The sequence below is a fragment of the Eupeodes corollae genome, chromosome 3 (genome assembly GCF_945859685.1).
Source record: "Eupeodes corollae chromosome 3, idEupCoro1.1, whole genome shotgun sequence".
NCBI lineage: Eukaryota > Metazoa > Arthropoda > Insecta > Diptera > Syrphidae > Eupeodes > Eupeodes corollae.
The window spans coordinates 75,362,397-75,388,021 of NC_079149.1; the positions used below are offsets into that span (position 1 = coordinate 75,362,397).

Consider the following 25,625-nt stretch of genomic DNA (forward strand, 5'->3'; position numbering starts at 1 on the left):
ACACTAGCCTCTGCGTTATATTTGAAAACTATGTTCTGCATTTATAAAATGTAATCTATGGAAGTATTTAATATATTAAGAAAAATAAAAACTCATTGATTTTTTCATTATTAGCAGCCCTTACTAAACATACCCTTCAAATAATAATAAGTAAACTTGAACTTTCGTAACTAAGCATTTTTAAAGAATGAATGAAAATAATATTTTGCGTTAAACTGTGGGAATCATCGTTACCATTTTACTTGAAATGAAGTAGATCTACTTCTTTTTTTCAAATAAATTAAAAATCTACTTCTTCCTTCTCACCATCATCAAAATATCGAAATCTACTTCTTTTTAAGATCTGTGTTTCTCCCTACTTCAATTTTAGTAAAAATAGACTGAATCTACTTCTTTTTTCTCCATATCAATCTTGTATGTAGTTTTAAAACTTTCTAGAGCATACAAAATCGCTTGGGTATTTGCATTTGCGGCAAGGTTCCGTTTTATCTACTGTATTCTAGTTTAACCCTGTTGTAAGTTTTACTTTAGACATACAGAACCTGTATGCAAGTTTTGCATTCGTAAACAAATTCGAATTCAGGATTTTAATCAAACATGACATTACGATGGTAGATAAGTCGAAAAAAGTTAGGCCCCAGATTTTGTCTGTATGTCTTTCCTGTTTTTCAAACTAATAATAACAGTTGTACCAATACAAATTTGTACGGTAAGAAATCAATTTAAAAAAAAAACAAATAGAATTTTTGAAATTCTTGCTAAAAGTGTTCCTATTTTGGCTTCTTTCGATATAAAAAAATATTTTTGTATTGCTCCAGAAGGGTATCTCGGATATAACCCTTATTTTGTTTTTAAGTTTTCTCAAGAACTAAACTATTTTTTTCTGCCAAAAATGTCATTGTTTTTATTTTTAATTTATAAACAAATTTTATTTTTTTCGAAATTTGATATCTTGAAAATAGGTCATCATAACTTTTTACAAACTTGAAATGCAAGACGTCTAATAATAAGTTTTAAACATAAAAATATTTTTAAACTAAAATTCAAAAACGATTTTCAAATACAAATCTAGAAAAATAATGTTTTCTCGATAAATTAAATGGTATTTACATTTTTGAAAACAAACATTTTTGCAGGTACATTTTAATTCTTAAAATGCAGGAAATAGTTTTAAACAGACTTTTTTGTTACATTAACATATTGAATTATATGATATGAAGGAATTATAGTTTTTTTTATTGAAATAATAGGGGAATTCACGATCGGATGTAAATGGTCTTACATCAGTGCATGTGCATATTTTTTGTGCATACAGATGCTATACACTAACAAAATATATGAATATGCACATGCTTTAGTATTGCAAATTTACTTCGCTGAAACCCTAAAGTATAAAAATGCACAATCATGAGCAACACTGTTTTGACAGCAATAAATCAGCTGATATTTAAATAATCAACATGGCTGGAATAAATAGAAAAAACGAATAAAAAGTGGTCACTTGCCGAAATTATGTATGAGAATAATTGACTTACCTTCATCAATAATGGTAGCAGCAGCTTCTTCTTAAGCTTAAGCGAATCAATAATTTGTTTTTTTTTTTCAGTTTTCCTCGGCATATTAAAACCAAAATAAACTTTTGAATTCCACATAAAAATAAAAATAATCAGCTGTTCTCACAACTGTCAAAAATCGTTGCAAGTACACCTTGCTTTTTTATTTGCTTTTCGGGCGTTGTGCATATATTTACTCTCAAATGCAATTCACAGACTAATTGCACTAGATCGTGAATTTCCCTAAATGTATAAAATGTTTGGAAAAATATGAAAAAGTAAATCAATCTACTTCACTTTTTTTTCTAAAATCTACTTCCAATTAATAATGAGAAGTGGTAACGCTGGTGGAAATTCACTAAAGAAATATTCTGTACGTCAACAATAATTATTCATGTCGATTACATGATCTATTGAATGAGTTGTGCATGAATTCAGAACGATTTTAAGACGTTTTTATTTTGTGATATATGTCAAAATTTTACATTTTATTTGCTCTGCATTTATTCAACAGGTTCGCTATAATCGTTCTAGTTATTTTTTTAAAGCATTGGTGTTCCTTTGATTCATAGTTTTTCTATCAATCAATAATGTTATGGATAAGGTATTTTTCGATTATAACTCTTTTTTTAATTTAATATTTATTAATAAAAATAGTTGCAAGCTTAAATCATTAAAAACAAATAAATAAACTTGGATTAATTAAATTGACACAGGTTTTAATTACTTGCAAACAAAATATTTGGGCTTGAACATGGTTTTTTCAAGATAAAAATGAACATTGGTTGCTATCAACAAAAGCTTAAAATTGGCTTTTGTCAAAATTACAAATACAACAATCTAAACAAACGGGTTTCGGAGTAGAAACGTACGAAAGATTCCCATCTTGGTAATTGCAGTATGTTTGCTTAAAACATAAAATAAACTAACCTCGAAATTCAAAATATAACTAAACTGAAGAAGTCAAGATAGAAACCATAAAGGAAATATATTATCTAGAATCCCGAGCGGTACCCGTCTTACCTGAGACACCATCAAATTACATTCCAGGTAAACTCTTGAATTCGCCATCGGTGATTACATGTGAGTGGTGAAAAAAAAGCGAAATGGGGGATTGGGCTACAAGAAAACATTATGAAATTTTTGTGACCTGTCAAAAATTACAATTCCACAACGGATTTTAAGAGTAAGTTTTTGTTAATTGTTTCGATATTTAACATAATTTTATATTTTTCACCACAAAAGATTCTTTGTTGAAGGCAGTTACCAAAAGAGTGTAGGGAATGATTTCAATTTGGACATTGCAGAACCTATGATGAGCCTCATCATTTAAGAGATGCTTGAAATTATGGAATTGCACTTTTGGTTTTGTTGAATAAATGCTCACTTTTCCGACCAAGACGGAACCAGTCAATAAAGTTTTACTTTAAACTTGGCATCAAACCAAACCTTTGGTAACTCCTTTACCGTTCTAACCAGTGGCCCCAAGGAATTGGGGGTTTTACAACGGATTCCCAATTGTTTTTGTTTTTCAGTTTGGGCCACCTCTTTTAAAATTTGGTGCGAATGAAGGATTTGATTTAATAAATTCTGTGAACCTTTTCATTCCACCTGGATTAGTATCTTCCACCCTTTAGTAAAAATTAAACTAATAACACTAAAAGAAACAGTAAAACATAATAAAAACTTGCATTTTCATTTAATTTTTCACAAGGCGTTTGAAAATTTTACGTCGACAGAAAATGGCGGTTTACTCGTCCTAAAAGGAAACTAAAACAACAGCGAGAGTTACATTTGTCGATCAAAAATTTGGATTCCACTAACCGCCAAATGCCAAGTAGCGTACGCTAAGTAAAACGCTTCTATAACGCCCTTTGCAATACCAATTTGTTTGTGTGACAATTTTCGTTCACAAATGAATTTATTGCCTTTCTTATATCTCCCAAAACCTTGTAATTGAACAGAGTTACCGGAAAGTTTTTTTCCAGGTAGAAAGCGAAAGCATCGAACATATTTGTGGCGAAGAGTTCGAAGACGTATCCTTTGGAATCTTTATGACGAACTATGAGCAAGTCTTCCTCGTCCTTGGGGTCGTCACGCCAATATCCATAGTGAATTCTGGTTCCTCGCTTAACGAAGAGCGTTTGAATCTCTAGAGGATCATAAAAGAACCGCCAGTGCCGCAAATAGTCACCGGGCTTTTATTTTCGACGTTTTTTTGTTGCCACGCAGCTCGCCCAGTTTCCTTTTTTTCTCTGCCATATTCTGTAAATAAAAAAAACAATAATTCTTATTTTGTAAGGAAATTGTATAAATAATATTACTTACCAATTATTTGTTTTGACAGCAGCCATCAGCTGTTTTGTTTACATTAATTTGAGTACTGAATGGTTGGAAAAGTTTGTTGGTTTAGTTCAACTTTGAATTGCTACTACTTTTCGAGAGGTTTTATATAAAACTTGTAGTTTACGAAAACTTGTGATTTACCAAAAATGTATGGGAAAACTTGAGTTTTCGATGTACATAGGTGTAATAAAACGAAGACGTATTGCAACAAGTCGTACAGTTTGATCCGACGACATGCTTAGAATCTCATCCAATAATAATATACTTTTGATGTGGCGCAGCAATTTTTTAAAAAAAGTTGTAATTTTTCTCAAATTGTATGTATATTTTTTCCCCTCCGAATTCCAAAAGACTAGCCATAATTTTTCCATCTTATAGTGAGACCTTGAACTTCTTAGTGGGCGTTTCGCCTCTTTTGCGGCACTGCATAAATTCATTCAAACAACTATAAGCATTCTCGGCACCCAACTTGCACTGACCCTAGACATGCCAAGATGGTCATGTAGAATATTTAAAATGGGTGTACGACGTACGTGATACTCCAACCATTTCTGCGATGTCTGAAGAAGTTGCCTCAATCGGTCATCCAAAGCGGGGATATTTTTCTATGGACTCTCTACCTTGTTTAAAGACTATACCAATTGTAAGTCATTGGTTTCCGAGAGTAAGAGTTCCCGGAATCAGCTGACATCTCTTCCAAATTAATCTAAGACGATTTACCATGCTTAGTCAAGAACTTTATTACTGCCCAAAACTTATTAGGCTAGTTTTATGAATTTTTGTCTAGCTTTAAGATTGAATTAATAAAAATGAATAAGATTTTTGTACCATAAAGTGTAGTCTTTGATCCTTCTTTGAAAAATTGTTAACTATTGTTGTTACTTCAGGAATGAATTGTTAGAAACAAAGTTGTTAGAAATTGTTGATCATCAATCTACCAATACCAACATTTTATAACATTACATCGCGACCAACAACGAAAGAAAAATTAAGCCTGCTTATTTAATTGAGAATTTTATTAAAAATTGATGAGATAAATTATATATAAATTAGGTCGCGCAACAGTTTGTTGAAAACTAGGGCCTAGTTACTCACAACTCTCAAGCATTCCTGTGTACGAGTACTGTTGTTAGGTATGGAGAGGACCGGATTAAAAGAATCAACGATAAACATGAGCTTATTGCTTAATGAAATTTGAGCTTCGATTTAAATGACGAATAGCTTTTAAATGCATGGGTCGCATTCATTAAACTGAGGACTACGTAGTCAGTTATTACGGAACTGTCATATTAATGACAAATATAAATATATAAAATAGGAAACATCTGAGTTTTGAGAACTTTAAATGCATTGTTTTGCCTTTAAATTGAATAAAGATATTTATATCGAAGCGCTGATAGATTTTTTTCACCTTGAGCGTTTGTGTCTTTACCAGGCAGCTGACTGTAAAACGTCAAAATTAGTGTCCACTAACTTTATAGCCGAAATTGGTATACTACGTGGGAGTGGAAATTTAATTAATTTTCTAGTTGCATTTAGCTAATAAGAATCACTTGACTACGTAATTAAAGAGTGCCTCTATTGTTTTCTTCCAAGCCAAAAAAAAAATCAATTACTTGTTTGTAAACAGATCATCCACTTTGACATCCGGAGGGATTTTTAAATTGCATGGGTTTCAACCTGTAACTAATTGTATTTAATCATTTTTAGGGATTTCCAGTGCTTATTATATTATTTATTTATTCGTGCGTTAAGTCTTGGTGGAGCCTTGGTAAGCAATGGAAAAAAAATACTTAATAGAATATACATAATTGTGAATTAACTTGAGAATTCTGTTGAAATAAATAAAGAAATTAATTTTTAAGCAAATTTTCTGTCATGTTTTATAAAACTGAACAAAAAAATAGACAATATAAAGCTTTAACGTTAGTAAAAGAAAGTCATTTCGTTGAATACTAACTTATTTTAATACTTTTCTTATAAATTTTACATTTTGTATACAAAAAATAAGACATAATTATTATTATTTAATAAACTAAAAACCTCAATGACAATCCTATAAACCTTTTGATTTGATTATTACGAAAATATTATTTAAACGTTTGTTTTTATGTTAAGAGTAGGCAAAAAGGTATAATACAACGTGCTGGTAAAATGTGATTTAAATTACCTTTTTTATATGCTAATTAAAGAAATTAATTCATATATTTATAGAATGCAGAACGCCCATTTTGTAGCTTCTAATAAAACACTTTTACTGAACTTTAATATTATAAAGAAAGTATATAAACAACAATTTTTGGAATATTTATTCAGTTTGTAGCTTTTTCGATTACAATTGCATCTGTTTTTTGCCCATGTTTTAATAAACTGATTGATGTTTCCAAAATCTCAATATCTCCGTATTTATAAAAATATAAACGATATCAATCATTTTCTGTTTTTTTTTTATCAAAACTTTATACATATCATAACATTCGATGAAGAAAATTTGTCAATACTTAGAAATATAAACTGACAAAAAATATGAATGGAATTTTAAAATATCAATGTCAAAGAGAGTAAGAGAAAATTTTAAATTAAATACAAAATGAATTTCATGTATGAAGTGCTTCGGTTGAAACGAATACAAAAAAAAACAATTAACGTGATTAAACGATACATTAAAGGAGAGCGGATTACTTAAATAATTATTACCATCAACCTTCCCTTTTAATGGATGATGGTGTCTCAGCAAGTCCTTTCACTTTTAATCGGTCAGCTGTTTTTAAAAAGGCTGGGAGCTGTTCTTGTGATACATTCACTTCACCCGCATACATAAATTCTAGAATCGCCTGAAGATGAATATATGAAACATCTTTTAAAATTATAATGGGGTGTTTCGATGGGTTTTCCTTTAAAATCGAAGACTACAATATTAAATTTATAAAAAATAATTACTTTATGTGAGCTTACCTCCAATAGAGCTTTGAAATATGGACTGCAAGCTGACAACACCATTTTATGGGCTTTACACGTTTGCCCTTCGCATGCCAATGTCACCTTAAATTAGAATTATTATAATATAGTTTTTTTTTATAAATGGGGTAATATTTTGCTTTGTTGTACTTGTTTCTTTAAGATTATTTTTAATACTCTACGGGATCTAAAAGTATAGTTTTTCAAATTTTCGGTATAGTAAATAACAAAAAATATTGAGTTACAATACAAAGCCACGATTCGGGGAAAAAATATCGGTTAACTGCTGTAAATCTTTTGTAAGGTATATTTAAAAAGTTTGAAGATTTTCCATAAACTTACTAGCATTGAAAAATACAGGTTCATTATAAGATATTCTCAGGTGATCGGTTAAAGTGTTATTTCTGTTCCATGATCACTTTTGAGAAAAGATAGTGATACAAATAAATTTAGTGCAGAAAGAGGCCCACACTGCCATTTTGTATTCACAATACCCTAACATCAAAACAATATCTTTCAATATAGTATAATAAAATATAATATAAAATGTCATATCATAATTTTAAAAAGCTGTAATTAAACAATAAATATAACTTAAAAGAAGACACTTTAACACCTGGCAATTACAGAGGAACTGGTCTTTTAAATGTCTTTTATGGAATCTTGGTTATGCTGTGTGATCGCTTAAAACCTTTTAGCTTCTATTTAGCTTTTGCTTATACAGGTGTAATTTTAGTACGGGCCCACATTTGAGTAACATATTTCAAATTAATGAGCTTGCTTTTTTACCGAAAACATTGGAACATTCGGTTTTGTGGGAAGTCTAGAATGAAATTCACTTTTGGGTTTGAATGGTAAATCCTAGTATAAGGAATCTTGGAAACCCTTAGCTTAAGTTCGTGAAGATCGTTTCTTTACTAGTAAAGTTCAAAATGTGTTGATGCAAGCTCGTTATGTGATACTCCTGAAGGTATTTAAATTTTTATAAATAGCATAACACACAATGAGTCATGTAGATAAGTATGCAAATGAGCCTTTAACTAAACAATAATATAACAGTATTTGACCAACATACGACTTATTGTTGTTCCCAAACATACAAAAAACTACTTGGACAATTTTCTATGTAGAAGAAGCTAAAATTATGAGGTCTGAATTACCTAGTTCTAAAAATGTTCCCAAAATTGTTTGAAATAGATGAGAAACTGTGTTTGTATTGGTTTGAAAAACCTGGTTAGGTAACATACAGTACTGTGCAAAACATTTGCAACTAGAACCTCCAACATTTTTCTTTAAGAAAAAAATTTGTTTAGAAAATCAAACAGCAAAATTCTTTCTTTAGTTTTCTAAATTCTTTTGATATTAAGTTATAATTGTTGGAACAAAAATTAACACTCTTCACCAAAATAAATAACTAAATACTTTCATAGTTGGTAAAATTGCTGTGTAAGACATTTGCAACTTAGATCTTACAACTAAATTTCAAACTATTTTCTAACTTCAAGGCAAGAAAATGTTAATATTTAATCGCCTACCCTTTATTTTTTATAAAGGCTGTACATCTTCTGGGCATTGGAGCTATAGGGTTATTAATAAACGTTTTTGGAATATTCCACTGGCACTGAATTCCAGCGAATAGGTCACTTTTGTCCTTAAAAAAGTTGCTCCCAATTCTTCTCTTCACAATTTCATACAGGTTCTCTCATGTTATAACCTCAATCTTTTTTCTGCAATCCACTTTGTGGCCAACTTCGACTTACGTTTGGGTTCATTGCGTATTGGAACGTCCATTTCCCAATGGGCATAAGACAGCATGGTGTTACAAAGGAAGTATGCCCTCCTTTTGTTGAATTGGCCCGATTCCTTGGGCAATGTTTGACCGGCTTTTTAGTGTGTTTTGGATTTATTCTCTCACATCTTGGCATTCTGACATCATGTTGTTTTCCACCAGATCCGTGCATATTCAACTTTTTTGAACCATTTTTGAGGATTCCAATTGAGATGAGTTTTTGGAAAAGCAAAACGAGCTTTCACATTTTTGTTTGTAAATAAATGGCTCTTTTGCTATTTTAAAACAACGCAATACGGTCTGCAGTGTGCGGCGTCTGATAGTTGATGGATCAATGGGTAACCTAAGTTCAATTTTTGCTTCCCTGGATGATTCCGTAGGTTTTCTTCGGAAGAAATTTAATAAACGTTTCAATCACCTTTTGCTGCGGTGATTTGAGGCCTTCCTCCTCTATGATGGAATAACACCTTTACACTTTTTATGGTTCTACAAATCTACAAACATACAGTATGGAAATACTGCATGTCGCACTCGTGTTTTGACAGCCCTAAACTATGAAACACACTCCTTATTTCGATTTAAATTAAATATTATTGTTTTATATAAATGTTAGGTCAGATGAGCAAGATCGATTTACTTAGGTCTTAAAAATCACAAGTTAGTCTAAAACAATTTGTTTAAATTTTTACTTTGGAAACATTTTTAATTTGACGAATTTTACAATTACTTAGTCTACTTTTATAAATATCTTGTAGTCTTTGTCAATCTTTATAAGTTATCGAATTCTCATTTATCAAAATTGTAGAGTAAGGTAGAAGCACCAAACTAATTTGTATGTGCTGAATGAATCTCAACTTTCTTCCTTTGTAGAACAATAAAAATTAAAAAAAAACACACAAGTCAACTACTTTCACATCCATATCACAATTCTATTATATCGCTAAGTATATGCAGGCAGGTATGTTTAAAAAAAAAAACCATTTCAAATAGGTATATTTCAAATTGTTTTAATAACTCAGACCTCAAAAAATTGGGGAATCTTTAAAGGATTACCTACTTTTTGTTATTTCTAAGTACCTATAGAAATCGCAATTTTATTGCATCTAAGTGAAGGCAATAATTTTTGAGAAAAGGCTTTAATCGATTAAATTTCGATACTTATACTTACATCTGTAAAGCTTTTTTCATCTCGCAGGTGCCTGAAGGATGTAACCATATTTGTCTGAAAGTCATTCCACTTTAAAAAGAACTGTTGATCGGCCATCATTAATAATGTTTAATGTTTTGAGAACTTTATTTTGTCTTCTTGAGATTTTCGTGTGGTACCCTGTTTATTGCGGTTCCAAATCTTCTCTTATGCGAACTTATATGCTAAGATAGAGAGGAAAGCAGGCACGATAAATAAAATACTCCAGCCGTAGTAAAAAGTATTGCAAGTAGAAGCGGCACGCGTATATAGGTCAGTCTCTTTTCAAGTGACAACCGACAAAATATGTTGTACTAGACTGTGTTCTTTTCTGAAAGGAAATTTATATTTAAATAGGTACAAAACAACTATTAAAAGAAAAAAATATGAACACAATATTAAAAAATTCAAACAATGTTTAGAATAAATTAAACACAAATAATAAGGAAAAAAAGAAAGCAGTTGAAGAATCAAGAGCAATGGAAAGTTAATAATTCACATTTTTTCACGACAACGACAACAAGACCAGACGTAGTCAACAAGAGGAGCATAGAAATGTTGAGTTGAAAGTAATTTTTCTTTACACGTATTTTATTTGTCAGCATTCATCACAGATACACAGTAGACAAAGCAATAGCAACAAGCAGCCGAACCGAGATAGAAACTTTTATACTTCTCTGTCTCTCTTTCTTGGTATTCTTATTTGTTTTTTTTGGCGCTTATTCAATTCTAATACAAATGATGCAGTTGTTTTTTCTTCCAGTTCCATTGCCATTCTTCAAAACGTATGTGTTCGAAATTGTAAATTTCTTTTTTCTTTCTCCTACACTTACTTTGTTAATTTATCTTTAGTTTTAGTCTCCTATTTTCAATAGATTCGTAATATAGCAAACTACAACCAAACAAAGATTTACAATACTTTTAAATAAAAATAAAGAACTCAAAAGAAAAGGTAAAGTTGCACAGACATAGCGTGTACAGGTGATGGTTAGTATCGGTATCGTCGGGTGGGCGAGCGAAAAAAGAAAATGTGAAAGATAAAAACAAACAGAACAGGGCTGCCAGCAAATCAATTTAATCAAAATTTATAAAAATTATGAATTTATATCATCTTAGCACAATTTCAAAAAAAAACGTATCTTACTGAGTTTAAGCTATTCACTGAAATAAATATGAAATCAAATTTAAATATACTAATATAATATACAAAGATCTTTGTTTTACTCATTTGTGAACGAATAAAGCATCTTCTGAAATAAATTTCGACCAGCTCTAGTTTTATATAAAAAAAACTTCTAAGATTGGTCACAAAAATAAAGTAGAAGTAGAATCTTGTACCCAAATAGAGACCATATTATTTTTTCTTTATAAGAATTGTTTTTAAGTAATGAGGTTTGGTAAAGAGGGAGGGCTGAAAGTTTGAAGTGCTTAGAAAAGATAAACATTTATTCAAGAAAGCGTAATCCATCCTATTCTATTAAGGAATTGAAGACATACGGGTATGAAAATGAGATTTTGAATCCTTGAACTCCAGAAGTAAATTACATACATATGTATATGAATTACATCTAATATCAAAAGCATGCTGAGGAACATAAGTTCGATGTCTATCTTCTGAAAGTTTACTTATAATTATCTAAGTTAAGAATATGTACTTACACAGAAAATAAATTTCTTTACTTCCTAGTGAGATACAATTTGTGTTTTCTATAAAATAGGCTTAAAATAAATAATATTTAAGAACATTATTAAAACACTTAGGACTTAACAGAAGAACATACCTACAAATGGCTACGTAGATGCTGTTTTTGCGATACTCTATTTTGATTCTTTTCAGATTTTTCTTAAAATACAACGTAATAAATAACATTTTATTAATTTTAAATTTAAATCTATTCTCGATTTTATTATACCTATATATTCGTTATTTAATTATAATTCACTCCAGTTGACGAACCTGTCACTGAAGACCACGATTCCAGAGTCTTAAAGCAATTAACGCTTTGCATTTAAAATAATTAAACATGTTACTAATTCGAAGGATTTCGATATCCTTAGAAATATAACAACAGTTACATATTATACAATTTTTTTGTTTTGGTATTAAAACTAAGAAAAATATTTGATTCACGAACAGTTTTAAAACTATGTACGTAGGTACATTATTTAAGTCATCAATCTGTCCTTAGCCTATGCGATTGGAAGTTATAAAAAAATGCATATTTAATTTTCGATACCCACAACTCGAAAGATTAACAATTTCTAAATAACAATTCGTAAACTTAAATTTTTTTGTTGACATAACAATAATAGTTTATAGTAGTGAGGAAAAGAAAAGAAAGAAAAAAGGGCTCAACTTTCCATTACCGCAGCACGAATTTCGACCTGCGGTTTTTTTATTCGATAGATATGTGCAAATAAATAATAACTACAGCAATTTTAGAGCGAGGAAACATTTATTTCTATTTTTAATTAATTTTTAAAGTTCACTTTTTTCCATACGAAACACTCAAAAATGGTTGATTTTGACATTTCTTCCCTGTTTTTTGTTCAGTGTTGCCATACTTTTTTTCTTTTCTTAGTAATTTCTTTTATTTTAGTGCTCAAATGGAAAAGTACTTTGCATATACCCAAACTCGCACCCACCCCAAATCCTATAGTGACCCCAAGCAGGGGGGTTACCTAGCTGTTAGTACGCCGTGCTATCAATTAAAAAAAACTTGTTTCAGGCTCAAAAAATGCAATACACAAAAAGTAGGGTTAAGTCCGAAAAAGAAAATATTTTTTTTTATGACTTAAAGTTGTTTCCTCGCCCTAATATTTAAAACATGTTCTATTGAGACTCCTACCTAACTGTAAAAAAAAAATCAGAAGGAAATTCGTGCTGCGGTAATGGAAAGTCGCCCCGGCTATTCGATAATCGACACACATTTTTTTAAACTAGAAAATCATCTTGGTGAAAAGGTAACCCTGGTTCTTTTACTAGGTTGCAACAAATTTAGTATACATCAGAATAGAAATGAAAGACACAAAAAAGTACTTACTTCTACCAAGAGGATTAGAAAAACAATGGTTCAGTGCTTGAGGGAGGGAGAAATCGTAATATAATTTATAATTATTCAGCTTCTGCCTTTCACTTTATAAATTGTGGTTATTTCGATTTTTTTTTCAAATCTTAGTAACCCTTTTCTGTTTCTAGATAAGCGTACCTACCTACTTATTAAATATTACCTATTTATATCATTATAATATATATTGCGGATTTCAACAACATTTTGTACAATAGAATCACCAATTCAAACAAAGAAAGTGTGAAAGAAATTTTTAAAATACAAAAAAAAAATTCTCTTAGGTAGTAGGTCATGGTGTTTTCTTACCATGAATAGAATTTGTATGCAAATTAAGCAAATTTTCCCGCTCTAGGATATGAAAAATACTTCTGTGATGTAGCTTTGATTCACAAAATAGTTAAAACGATATCAATTTTTATTCAATAAATTGTTTAAAACAACGATAGATGTAATTCCGTACTCTTGGTCGGGTCGTGCTTCCACTTCACTTAAGAAAATAAGAAACAAAACGTTTGAGAACAAGTAAAAGAATGAAATAAAAAATGAATAACAGAGTAAAGAAACGAATAAGAACAAATCAAAACCACACAAACTTGCTTTTTTTCTTTCTCTCGCTCATCTGCCTGAGAATGTATAATGGTGAGTGAGAAAGAACAATTACAGAGTAAGCAGAAGCACCATCTCTCACAGCGTGACTGAAGATGAAGAACAGCAAAAACAAAAATTAAACAATATGAAATGCATTATACAAACAGGAAACAAATATATTGTCTCTACAAAAAAGAGGACGAATATATAGACGACAGTTATGAAAACAAAAAAGTGTAGAGATAAATTAAATTTGTCTGGTGTAGAATTTTATTTTACATGCAACCTATGGGAGGTTCACACTTTCAAATACGATTGACCATCCCCGTTTGATTAACTAGAATTTAAAAATGGTAACAGATTGGCAAATATGCTGGATGGAAACTATTATATGGCTAGCTAAGAACAGAATAAAGCCACAAGAAGATTTCTATTTATTGAGATTATAAGCAAACGAGTATCTTATTTTTATTGTGTATATTTCATTTACTACAGATTTCTTTGATGTAAATCTTAAGACCGATACCTCACTAGTAGGTATTGGTACTTGTATCTGCCTAGCCGAATTATTACAGATCTTATGCTTAGCTCCTTCCTAGTAGGCTTCGTATATAAAATTATAGTAGGAAACATCCACGGACATTTCTACGGTGGGGCATCTAGTAACTATGGTGACATAAGCTCGTACAAAGATTGTTGACTTGACTTTTGTATATGAAACCTCCGACGATCAAATTGGTCTACGGCAGACGTAAACAAAAATTACTTCTTGACAATAGGTACTATAGGTTTTACATACAAAGATGTGGCTGTAGCCACTACTAACTTTTATGTACAGAGATTTATATACCGAATGGTACCTATACCGATAGAAACGATACCGTACTGACAGGTGAAGGAGCGGTTTAAATGTTTTTTTTTTGGTTAATTAGATTATGTTTATATTCAAATCACAGATGCATTATTAATTTGTTTTAATTGACAGGTGAAGGAGCGGTTTAAATGTTTTTTTTTTTTGGTTTTGGTTAATTAGATTATGTTTATATTCAAATCACAGATGCATTATTAATTTGTTTTAATACCAAAATATAGACATTTTAGCAGCAGGATATCATATACATTTCTTTTGCATAGACTCATTGGATGATATATGTACAAATTAACTTAACTTAGTTTCTAAAAAAATGCCACTTGGATCCATTTTGTTTTAGAAAGCCGTGTTTAGCTGGTTTCACAAGCATGTTTGAGAATTGGAACGCACATGATTGTCAAACCTGCAGAACATTTATTTTAAAGGAAAATTACAAGCAGCGTTAATCGTTATATTACTTTTATTAACAGTTTTATTACACTTTAAAGATAACGAAAAAGAAATCCGAAGTATAAGGAGTAATATCCACCAAAATTCAGATGGGATTGATGTTTGACGAATGTGAATGATAGTGGTTTTAATCTTTCAAATATACACACATCAAATCATTTTGTTCAACTATATTTCAAATTATATTAATCTCGATGTAGATAGTCAGGAAAAGAATAGCTAAAGATAGTCAGGAAAAGAATAGCTAAAGATAGTCAGGAAAAGAATAGCTAAAGGGCCAATGGTATAGATATTGTTGGATGAAAACCATGGGATTCTTAATACCATGATAGGTGAAACACTTCAGAAAGTAGTACAGTGTTACCACTTGGCAAAAAAAACGTTGTATTCTTTCAAATAAATATATTTCAGTTTTCTTTTGATTTTTTTAACCCATCCTCTGCTAGCACTGAGCACAGCAAGCATTTTCATCTTATATGAAAATATTTATATTCCCAAGTCATCATCATTGATACTTTCAGATTTATGGTGAACTTTCCGCTGTCAAGACCTACTTTTTTTTTAAATTCGTACCCCAAGTGCTTTCAAATACGTTTGCTGATTTTTGTAAAAGTGCCTTATGAACCCTCTTCTCAAACTAGTCATAGCTCGCACTTATTACAAATACTGTTCAATTTCCCAATTTAGCTTACATTAATATAGGAATCTCTGAATCTTCTATACTTGACAAAATTCTAAAACTTGACGAAAACCTTAATCCCAGTCTTGACAGCATGCCATCTGTTATGCTTAAAAAATGTGCTAAGCAACTTTCATAGCCAATGTTTATTCTGGGTAATCAGTCATTTAATATATGCGTTTCTCACATCTTACCTGTAACTATCGTCCTATGTACATATATCTAAATTGTCTGATATTGTATGTATTTACAGATTTTAGCATAACATTTGACAAACTTAGTTATAAAGTACTCAGGGGTGTCTTTAGAGTTTTGGGGGCCCTGGGCTCTAAAGGATTTGGGGGCCAAAAAAAGAAGGTTTCTTTAGTTAAAAAAAATAAATTTAAACTTTTTAAAAAGAACTAAAAAAAACACATTTATTTTTTTACTTTTATAATTTTTTTAATTTACATTCAATACTTTAACATTTTTCTTTATAGCTGATTTTTGATAAATTTTATTGTTTTTTTTATTGATTTCTAATGTTTTTATATTTTTTTTTAATTTTATATAAGTTTATTTCTTTATATTTGTTTTGATTTAGTTTATTTTTTAGATATACATACATGTAAGTTTAAGTATAGAATAAAATAATATTGAAGGCATACTTTTCTGACTTTGTCAGTTGCAACATCATGAATTAAGTCACCCGATTCAATTTCCTGTAGCAGTTCATTTTCAATTGATATAATTGACAAGCTGTTTAGTTGTAGCATGTTTCTACATTTGGAAAAGTGTTCCGAATTTCATCCACTGTAATTAGACACTACAATTTTGATATTGCAATAAGATCTTCATTTACATTTTTATTGAATTCTTTTAAATACTGTACGAGGTGCAGGCATTCTACCTCAAGTTTTTCTGCAATAACATTTCTATGATAATCGACAACAAAATCCAAAAAATGCATTAATTTCTTGATAGCAATTGGATCGTATTTTACATTGCAAAGTAATAGTGTCAATAATTGGAAAAAAAAGTTGATATTTTAAACTTTTCTTTCCCAATTAGCTAGACTGATGGTGCAGGACCATCAAAATATGTGGAACGCGAACTTCGTATTATTTTTCGCTGCATTAAGTCTTTATAATTAGTATCTGGATTCTGAATTGCGACACACGCTTCAAATTTATCAAATTTCTCCCTTGCATTTATGAAAGAACAAAGGAAATTGACAGACTGTGTCTGGAGCTTGCTCTGGATCTCTAGAAATAGATGCCAAGGCTTCAGTAATTTGCTTATAACAATGAGCGTGTTAACTGCATAAGCTAGAGCAGACCATCTTGTTTCAGAAAGTACTCTATGTGAACCTAAACATTCATTAAATTTATTCCAGCGACGACGGGTAGAAACAGGAAAAAAGTTGTATATTTTTTAAACCACTTAAGAGAAACTTGTTGCCTCCTGCACACAACCAGCTGCATGAAGGCCTACTGAGAGAATGTGCTGCACAAGGTACAAAGTTAGCAAATTAGCACTTCTCCTTTAATCTTGCTTGCAAACCAAAATATTTTTCCGATATATTAGACGCGTCGTCCTCTGCAATCCTAATAGAGTTTCTTAATTCTTGGGAATTATCAGGGTGTAAATTTGGGGAAAAAAAACTGTTTTTCCCATGGACTATTATATGTAGCGTGCTCACGAGTATTTACGTGCTCAAAATATTTACGTTCTGGCCAAGGAAGGAAAAACAAAAAACGTCGTATATAAAAATGTATTGAAGTAACCTATCTTCTTCTTAAAATATATTAACTTAACCCAACCTGAAATGCATCACATCAGCCAAAAAACCATTTTGTTAATTGGCAAAATTTGTATAATTTCGTATGTTTTTGTTTGTTCAAAGTATAAAATATTTGTGTTTTTTCACGGCATCGTGTTGATGGGCATTACAGCTTGCTGTAAATTAACTTTTCTTTTTAGGAACCCGTTTCGAAGATCGATCGGTTTGAAAAGACTGTTATTACTATGGTCTGAATTGGAAATGTTCGTTTTAAATGGTTTGTCCGTTCCTTCATGTATAAAGTAGAAACTGCCAATATTCTACGAATAGTCTTTAAAAAATTAGCTAAGCTTCATTCTTCTTTTTTAATTGAAATTACTTCTGTTTAGAAAAAAATGTCTTGTTGAATTTAAATCACAATGATTTCACCTATTCCAATCCCAAAAATCCAAATTTGTAACTTAAATAAAATTCGATAAGATAAAAGTGAATTTCAGAACTCTAGTTTTGATTTAGAATCTATTTGAATATCATTTCAGATCAAAGTGGAACAGAGAACTTAGCTACATATATTATTTTGTAATTTTTGTTTGCACTTGATATTAAACATTTTGTCAGACTTTGTTCGCGAATATATATTTTAAATAGTAGACTATATGATCAATGGAGACAAAACTATCATACACGTGAAAATGGAATGCATAATTGTTTATTTTAAGTGGAAAAGTAAAAGCTTATTGATGGAGTTTGTTGCAGGTTATAAAAATGATTTGTTGATTATATAAATTGTGTACTCTGTATCATGCAGATTTTTTACTATATCGATTTGTCAAAAATTCCAGTTTAACAATACGAACGGTGTTTTTATTCCCATTTAAAGCGGAAATAAATCCATTAATCTCGTACAACAATGAACATATTATTTGTATAAAAAAATGTCGATTAATTGTTGCTTTAAATCATATTCAAGTTTTTATATTTATAAATACTAAAACGTCTTATTTTAATTCTATTTCCGTCCAAATGGATCTGACCACACCTTCATGCCTATTTTTTTTTAAAATGCGGTTAAAAATTAAATTATTTGTTTTTATATCAGAAACAAATACCTCCAGGTTGAATTGCTTCCTGATTAACACCAGCTCTCGTTTGTTCTTGAATTTTTTCTGTGAATTAAAGTTGTACTTTATAACATTTGTTTTTGTCCATTTGTAATGTAGTTACTATATTTGTCGGTATTAATCATTGGATCGATTATAATTGGGTAAACAGCCAGACCAATTCCACCAACAATCATTGAAATAAAGGCAATGAATTTCCGTCCTTTCAAAGTACTCATTTTGCAAAACAAATAAAAAAATAAATATATTCTTAGTGTTTTTAAGGTTCACATGCAAAGCGCAATCTTTAAAATTACAAATATTGATTTTTTGATGTATTCTTGAAATATTACATACAAATCAGCTGGGGCCTGTTTCAGCGCTAGTTAATCGACAAAAACTTACAACTGGTTCATACAACTAAATCATTAACTTTTTCTGTTGCACAACGAAGACTATTGAAAGTGTTTAGTGTAACTGGGTGATATATTGGCCGAAACACAAACACGCTTCAGCTTCGGCTTCGCCTGACGTTTATGAGTTCAGCCATAGGAATTCAATGAATGCTATCACAATGGAGCTTCGACCTCACGTTTCATTTGACAATCGTAAGGAAAAGAACGTAATGTAACGTAATGTGACTCCAAACTGAAGCTCTAGTTCAATTATCTGAACATTTGCTTTGTCTGACAGCTCATCAGCTGTAAAAAAATGTCAACAAACAAAATATTTGCTCTTTGGAGGGATGAAATAATAGAAATGTCATTCAAAGCAACCTCGAAGCAGGCCTAACGTAAAGCAGACGAAGCCGAAGCTGAAGCGTGTATGTGTTTCAGCCAATAAGATAAGATTATAGGGCAATACAACCTCACTTGTCATTTCGCCTGCCACCATTCATATTTTTATAACAAATATAATACAAAAAGTGTACTTATAGATTTTTACTCATTTTTTATTTATTTTGCTTCTATTATACATTCTTCAACTCTTTTTTATATACAATATAACTTTAATTTATATGTGTAGATTAAGAGGGCGATATTTTTGTATAATAATATTTTTTTTAATTTTCTGTAGAAAATGTTATAAACCAGCGAAAAGAAAAGGATTAATATGCAGTATGTAAGGAATCGAATGGATTCAGCAGGATTTCTTGAAATTTAAATTGACATTTAATTCCCTCCCAAAACTACTCATTGGATTCTGTAATCGCAGTGAATATTTAAATCTGAGAACAATTTAAGAAGAAGTGTCAAATGCCGCCTGCTAGAATTCTTTAATATTCTACAGTTGTGTTTATAAAAATAGGAGTGCTGGTAACATTTTATTAGATTGTCAATTATTTAAAGAACGAAAATTCTTAAAAAAATCAACAGGTCTTTCGTTTTCATATTAGAGGCTTTTAGCTTGAAGTTATACTCTACTTTTCCGCTTCCATTATTTCAAACTCTCTGGATATAGTGTTTATAAAAATAGCAGTGCTTTTGATTTTATAATTAAAAAGTATTAAAAATTCAATTTTTTTTATTTTTCAGTAAGTAAATATTATACTAAGTAAAGTATTAAAGTATTTGTACCATAGAAGCATACACAAATATTAGCTCAAAAATAAACAATTTGACGGTCAAGACACTGCACCGAAAAAAATTCGCGTTTGGAGAGAAAAACCTAGCAAAATATTCAAGACATCCAAGGCTGCTCAGCAAAAATTGTGAGGCCCAAAAAGGATGACTACTGAAAGAACTGACAGAAAAATTGTTCAGTTAGCAAAAGAGAGCTCTTCCAAAGGCTCTAGGAAAATAAGAAATGGGCTTCAACTGTCTATTAGCGTTGTCACAATACAAATACGTCTTTTATAAGCGAAGTTACCAGCCCGAAGTCCACGCAAGGTACCATTCTAAAGCGCATAGAGTTCTGTGATGCGATGAAAGCAAAGTCGTCCTATTTGCCTATTTACCCCATGGGGGGTATAACGGATGCAACCGAGTATTTGAAAATTCTCGAGGAGGTTATGTTACCCTATGCTGAAGAGGAATTGCCGTTGGATTGGGTATACCAACAAGAATATGACCCAAAGCATACGTCAAAAAATGCAAAATCATGGTTTGCGCAGAAGAAGTTATCCGTTATGGAGTGGCCCGCTCCATACTTCGACCTTAACCCTATCGAAAATTTGTGGGGGGATGTTAAGAACGCAATTCATAAAGCAAAACCCAACAATTCGAAAGAATTGTGGGAAGCAGTGCGTGATTCGTGGAACGCAATACCAGTCGAGAGGTGTCAGGTTTTAGTGGACTCGATGCCACGTAGATTTAAAGCATCATAAAAAACAATGGTTATGCAACAAAGAACTAATTGTAAGCTAACATTTTTGTTTATTTCATATACATTATTACAGTTTTTCTTACTTCTTATATAATAGATCTAGTACTTTGTCATGCACTGCTATTTTATTTATATTTAATATATTATTTAACAAAACCGTTTTTACTGTGACAAAGCTACCGGTAAAAAATCGAAAATACTTATTTTCTGTTTTTATGAATAAAATATTTTAATTTGTTACTAGACCACATTTTCTAAATCGTTTGTTTTCAAAACAAAGCACAGTAAGGATAAGCAAAAAAAAAACAATAGCCAAAGTCAAACTGTATTCGCGACGAATTAAAAACTCTCATGTGAAATAAATGTCAAAATCGACGAATATTCGTTCATTCGTTGGTCGTGCTCGTATGAATAGTGCTTAACAGAACCATCTTTTTTCTCTACTACTACAACCGGTGATGCCCAGTCGCTGTTGCGGACAGGTATCAACATTTTTTGATCCACAAGTCTATTAAATTGTTGTTCCACTTTTTCTCGCAAACCATTCGTTACAGAGTATATGGTTTATGAAAAATTTGAGTATTTTCTGGCTTCAAACAATCGTAGCCCTTATTGTATCTTTAAAATCCTTCGAGAAAACGGAGGGAAAATCGTTCATACACTCACCACGTACATCATTTAGTGTGGCTAAGTTATTCACATTTAGATTAAATACACTCCTCCAATTAAGAAATAAAACATTAAGCCAGCTACGTTAGAGAAATGGCAACACAACACTTATAATATCATTAATTAAATTAACCAAAACATTAATTACACCAACAACGACCACCTTTTTACCTGCAACAACTTCCAAATTTTTGTCAAAACTTATCATATGCACACCTCCGAAAAACTTTTTATAGAGAGAATCTTAAATAATTGACATTCACGCACTAGAATCGATTTCATATTAATTTATGATTTCTCTATTTTAATAATAACTATAAGGCCTCTTTCACACGAGACGGTTTCGCCGGTTCGGTTAAAATTCGTACGGTTTTTATCCGTGAGCCATTAATAGTAAACTAGTAAAATTAACTAAAGTTTTCACACTGGACGGAGACGGGTTTTTTCCCGTATGGACGATTTTAAACAGCAGCCTCAACGACTAAAATGTACGGCGGCCTCGAACTCATTCACAAGACGATTTTTATTCGTCTGCGGTCCGTTTTTGTGATCACTTGTACAAAAGCATTTTAATATAAAATATAACCACACGAGGACGATTCACGGGAAAAATACGTTATGTGCGAAAACAAAGTCCGTACGGAAAAAAATCGTACGGATTTTAACCGTACGGACGAAACCGTCTCGTGTGAACGAGGTCTAAGAAGACTAAAACAAATACAATTTTTACCCTTAATACATGTTCATTTTAAATTTGACAATTTATTACTAAATTGTGAGTTATTTTCATCTAGCGTTTTTTGCCTACAATTTCTTAGAACAAATTAAACCGGTTGGATTATGTTTTTAATATATTTTCCACCTAAATTAAGAAATACATAAACACTAGCATTATTTTGTAAAATCAGAATATTGATTTTCGAGTTGCTTTTATTTTTTTCTTATGGGTACAAAAATTGATATGTAGTGTAGATAGATTGAAAAAAACTTTTTAAATTGTCAATACAAAAAAATTGAATAAAAACTATTGTCCACCCGAAAAAAAATGTCTTTTTCTTTTCCCTTACTTTGAGCTTCACCCGAAAAAAAGTGATGTTCGAAAAATTCCCCTTATCAGGAGCATTCAATTCGGGTGAAATATAACACACTTGACAGCTAAAATGTTCACTTAAATTTTGGTGGTGAACAGAAAGGCAACAACGTTAAGCCTAGTACATACTTGTGAACCATCTCGTGAACCCATACAAATTTCAGTTTTTGGTTCACCCGTGAACTTGCTCGTGAAGCTGAGTGGAGAACAAAGTGGAGAGTTTTCGTTCACGGGCAATTCACGTGCAAAATGTACGGGAACTGTTGGTGAAGCTTTGACATTTGGTTTGTTCATGTTCACAACGTGTACTCACAAGTGTGTACCAGTGAGCAATGTCAAAAGTTCACTTTCTCCACTGGCGAACGTTCACTTCACGAGGAAGTAGGCTTTAAGCCTAGTACATACTTGTGAACCATCTCGTGAACCCATACAAATTTCGGTTTTTGGTTCACCCGTAAACGTGCTCGTGAAGCTGAGTGGAGAACAAAGTGGAGAGTTTTCGTTCACGGGCAATTCACGTGCAAAATGTACGGGAACTGTTGGTGAAGCTTTGACATTTGGTTTCGGCATTTTAAAGTTTGTGGCTGCTTGCGCGTTTTTCTGAAAAAAAAAGTTAAAATGGTGTCATATGAAATACAATACCTATTTGAAGATTCAAAAGATGAAGTTGACGATGTTGGCCTCTCAAAAACAGCAACAAAAAACATGTATAACACATCAAAAAAGAGAAATAAGAGAAAGCCGACATCAGATGGGGACAAAATCAAGCTCTCCGGTTTCATCAAAGACGAGGATGTGATCCATAATTTAAAGAACAAGTTGCACGCGAACAAAAATGCTGTCAGCGCTGCTTGGATGCGTGTGGCCAAGAAAATGGACAGAAGTGGTAAATATACCCACATTATTTCCTAATTAGTATAATAATGTTTGTATAAATTTTTCAGTTGATGACTGCCGAGCCATTTACAAAAGCATCCGAGACAGCCTACGCCACAAACAAAAAAAAGTTTGTGGAAAATCGGGAGACAGTGGCGACGAAATGTTCTTTGGTGAAACCGGGTGCTCTGAACTGAATGACGCTTTGGCATTCCTCACGCCAACCTCGTCCAAGTTTCCTCGGTCCACTATAATTATGGGTGGCACAGAGGAGGAAACAAAGTCTTTAAGTGAAGGGGAGTCAAGTTCGGCAATATATAAATATGTAATACATTTTTCCTTTAACTTATTAATTATTGTTACTAATTTATTAACATACATTTCAGGCTTCAAAGAGAGGAAGCAACACACCAGATGCGCTGGAAGCATCATTGTCCGACTTGACAAAGACACTCAGCACATTTGTCCAACAAAATTCGGCTGCTTCGAAATCTGAATTAAAGTTCGAATATATCTGGAAAAACCTCGACGTACTTTTCCAGAAATTGTCGGAGGATGATGTGGTTGATTTAAATCAGCAATTCATTACAATGACCTGCGAAAAAATTAAAAGTGTGTCATTGGAATGAATTGCTGATTTAAATCAACCACATCATCCTCCGACAATTTTTGGAAAAGTTTTTCCAGATATATTCAAACTTGAGTTCAGACCTGCGAAATCAGACCTAAAAAATTAAGTGTGAATTTATCCAATTGATTTATATGTACCTATGAAATAAAATTGAAATGAGTGTTTTGTTAGATTTGTGTGTTTATATTAGCGTGATTTGGGAAGCTGACGAAATCAAAAGAGTGGAAAATGGATAGGCAAGAAAGAAAACAAAAGGTAAGATGACGAAATGGAAAGGAAAGTTGTTAGTAGACGTTTAAGTAAGCTATGGGAGCAAGTTAATGCGAATTAGTGCATTTATTTAATACAAGCCAATAATGACGGTGGTTTGCATGTTAAACACTTACAAGAATTTCAAGCGAAAGTGTTACATACAAACCACTGTCATTTCAAAACTACTCTCTTCATTGAGATGGTTCAAACGGTTCTGAGTTATAATTTATGTCACCTAAGTGTTTCTTACAACCATTTTCAATTTAAAGAATGATTTCAAAAAATTCCCATGTAAAAGTATTATTTAAATTTTTTGATTCTCAAAAAAAAAGTTCGAACAATTTTTAGATGGAAATTTTTTGAAATAATTTTTTGAATTTAATAGAGTTTACGGAATCAGTTAGCAGACATAAATTAAAACTCCGAACCGTTTGAACCATCTCAATGAAGAGAGTAGTTTTGAAATGAAAGTGGTTTGTATGCAACACTTCCAAGAATTTTACTCGAAATTTTTGTAAGTTATATGCAAACCCACGGTTTTACACTTTTTCGTTGCACTGGATCCCTATATACCCCTATTGAGATTCCAATTATTGTTATCATTTACATACATTACATGCTCTTTTTTCTCGTTTTCAATTTCGCCGATTTCGACCGTTGTGCTATGAAGAAATTAAATTATGTCAGGCATTAGTTTTTTTCAGAATAAAAATAGTTCTTGAGTGCAAATTTGATACAATTTTATTCAACAAAGAAAAGAAACTGATAGTTATACATATTTAATGTTATGTTTAAAAGAAGAGGCAACGAATGAATAAATAATTTAAGAAAGAACAGTTACTGAGTGACTGAGCTGCTGATGTGCTGAACTGCGGTTGTGCTGACTGCTGAACTGCTGATGTTCTAATAAGTTGATGTGCTGAACATATGTTGCTAAATTGCTAAACTGCTCCAGCAAAATTTGGTGTAAAATTGACAAGTTGAAAAGTGGGAGTCCCAATTTCGTCCGTCTGTCTGTCTGTTCTCGCCTTTAAAGCCAAAACAATTGGGTCGGTTTTGTTTTCTTAACTTCTTCTATCAAATAAAATATATCTTTGTATTGCTCCAGAAGGAAACCACCCCATATTTTTTTTGTTTTTTTAAATATACTCAAGATTGAACAGATTTTAATTATTTTGCCTGTACTGTCTAAATAATATTTGATGCTCAAAAATTCAATTTTTCTTGGATTTTTTAAAATTTCTATGTATGTATGTATATATTTGTTCAAAATTCGATATCAGAATTTCAAATGTAAAATGTATATTAGCAGTTAATAACTGCATATCAAAAATAAGTGTAAGAAAAAAATACCGCTCTAATGATTTTGAGAAACAAAAATTAGTAAATCAAGTTTTTAACTTCCCATAGCAAGTTATTGTAATGGTTC

At 31.3% G+C, this 25,625-nt stretch overlaps 3 protein-coding genes and 1 long non-coding RNA gene across 7 annotated transcripts; 2 read left to right on the plus strand and 2 right to left on the minus strand.

Annotated features, from left to right (window-relative positions):
* The first annotated feature begins 973 nt into the window (after positions 1-973).
* On the plus strand, positions 974-3,871 carry LOC129950137 (uncharacterized). The gene is made up of 3 exons (XR_008782085.1): positions 974-2,157; positions 2,270-2,739; positions 2,799-3,871. It is a non-coding gene; the product is annotated as an uncharacterized LOC129950137 (long non-coding RNA).
* A 2,314-nt stretch (positions 3,872-6,185) lies between these two features.
* LOC129950135 (longitudinals lacking protein-like) lies at positions 6,186-13,431 on the minus strand. 4 transcript variants are annotated; one of them, XM_056061969.1, is made up of 4 exons: positions 13,210-13,431; positions 9,815-10,163; positions 6,855-6,941; positions 6,186-6,808 (listed from the first exon to the last, which is right to left on the minus strand). In XM_056061969.1, the coding sequence occupies exons 2-4, from the start codon at positions 9,911-9,913 to the stop codon at positions 6,599-6,601; spliced, it is 396 nt and encodes a 131-aa protein (XP_055917944.1). In that variant the 5' UTR covers positions 9,914-10,163; positions 13,210-13,431; the 3' UTR covers positions 6,186-6,598. The 4 variants fall into 4 exon arrangements, with proteins under 4 accessions (XP_055917944.1, XP_055917947.1, XP_055917946.1 ...); XM_056061972.1 differs by having other exon boundaries at positions 6,186-6,793; positions 13,210-13,427; XM_056061971.1 differs by lacking the exon at positions 13,210-13,431 and adding an exon at positions 10,666-10,823.
* Positions 13,432-18,095: 4,664 nt separating this feature from the next.
* Positions 18,096-18,664, minus strand: LOC129951731 (small integral membrane protein 20). The gene is made up of 3 exons (XM_056064036.1): positions 18,478-18,664; positions 18,363-18,419; positions 18,096-18,300 (listed from the first exon to the last, which is right to left on the minus strand). The coding sequence occupies exons 1-3, from the start codon at positions 18,590-18,592 to the stop codon at positions 18,263-18,265; spliced, it is 210 nt and encodes a 69-aa protein (XP_055920011.1). The 5' UTR covers positions 18,593-18,664; the 3' UTR covers positions 18,096-18,262.
* Positions 18,665-22,877: 4,213 nt separating this feature from the next.
* Positions 22,878-23,942, plus strand: LOC129950617 (uncharacterized). Its single transcript, XM_056062546.1, has 3 exons — positions 22,878-23,323; positions 23,382-23,638; positions 23,700-23,942. Exons 1-3 carry the CDS (start codon positions 23,056-23,058, stop codon positions 23,940-23,942), a joined length of 768 nt encoding a protein of 255 aa, XP_055918521.1. The 5' UTR covers positions 22,878-23,055.
* Positions 23,943-25,625: the final 1,683 nt, after the last annotated feature.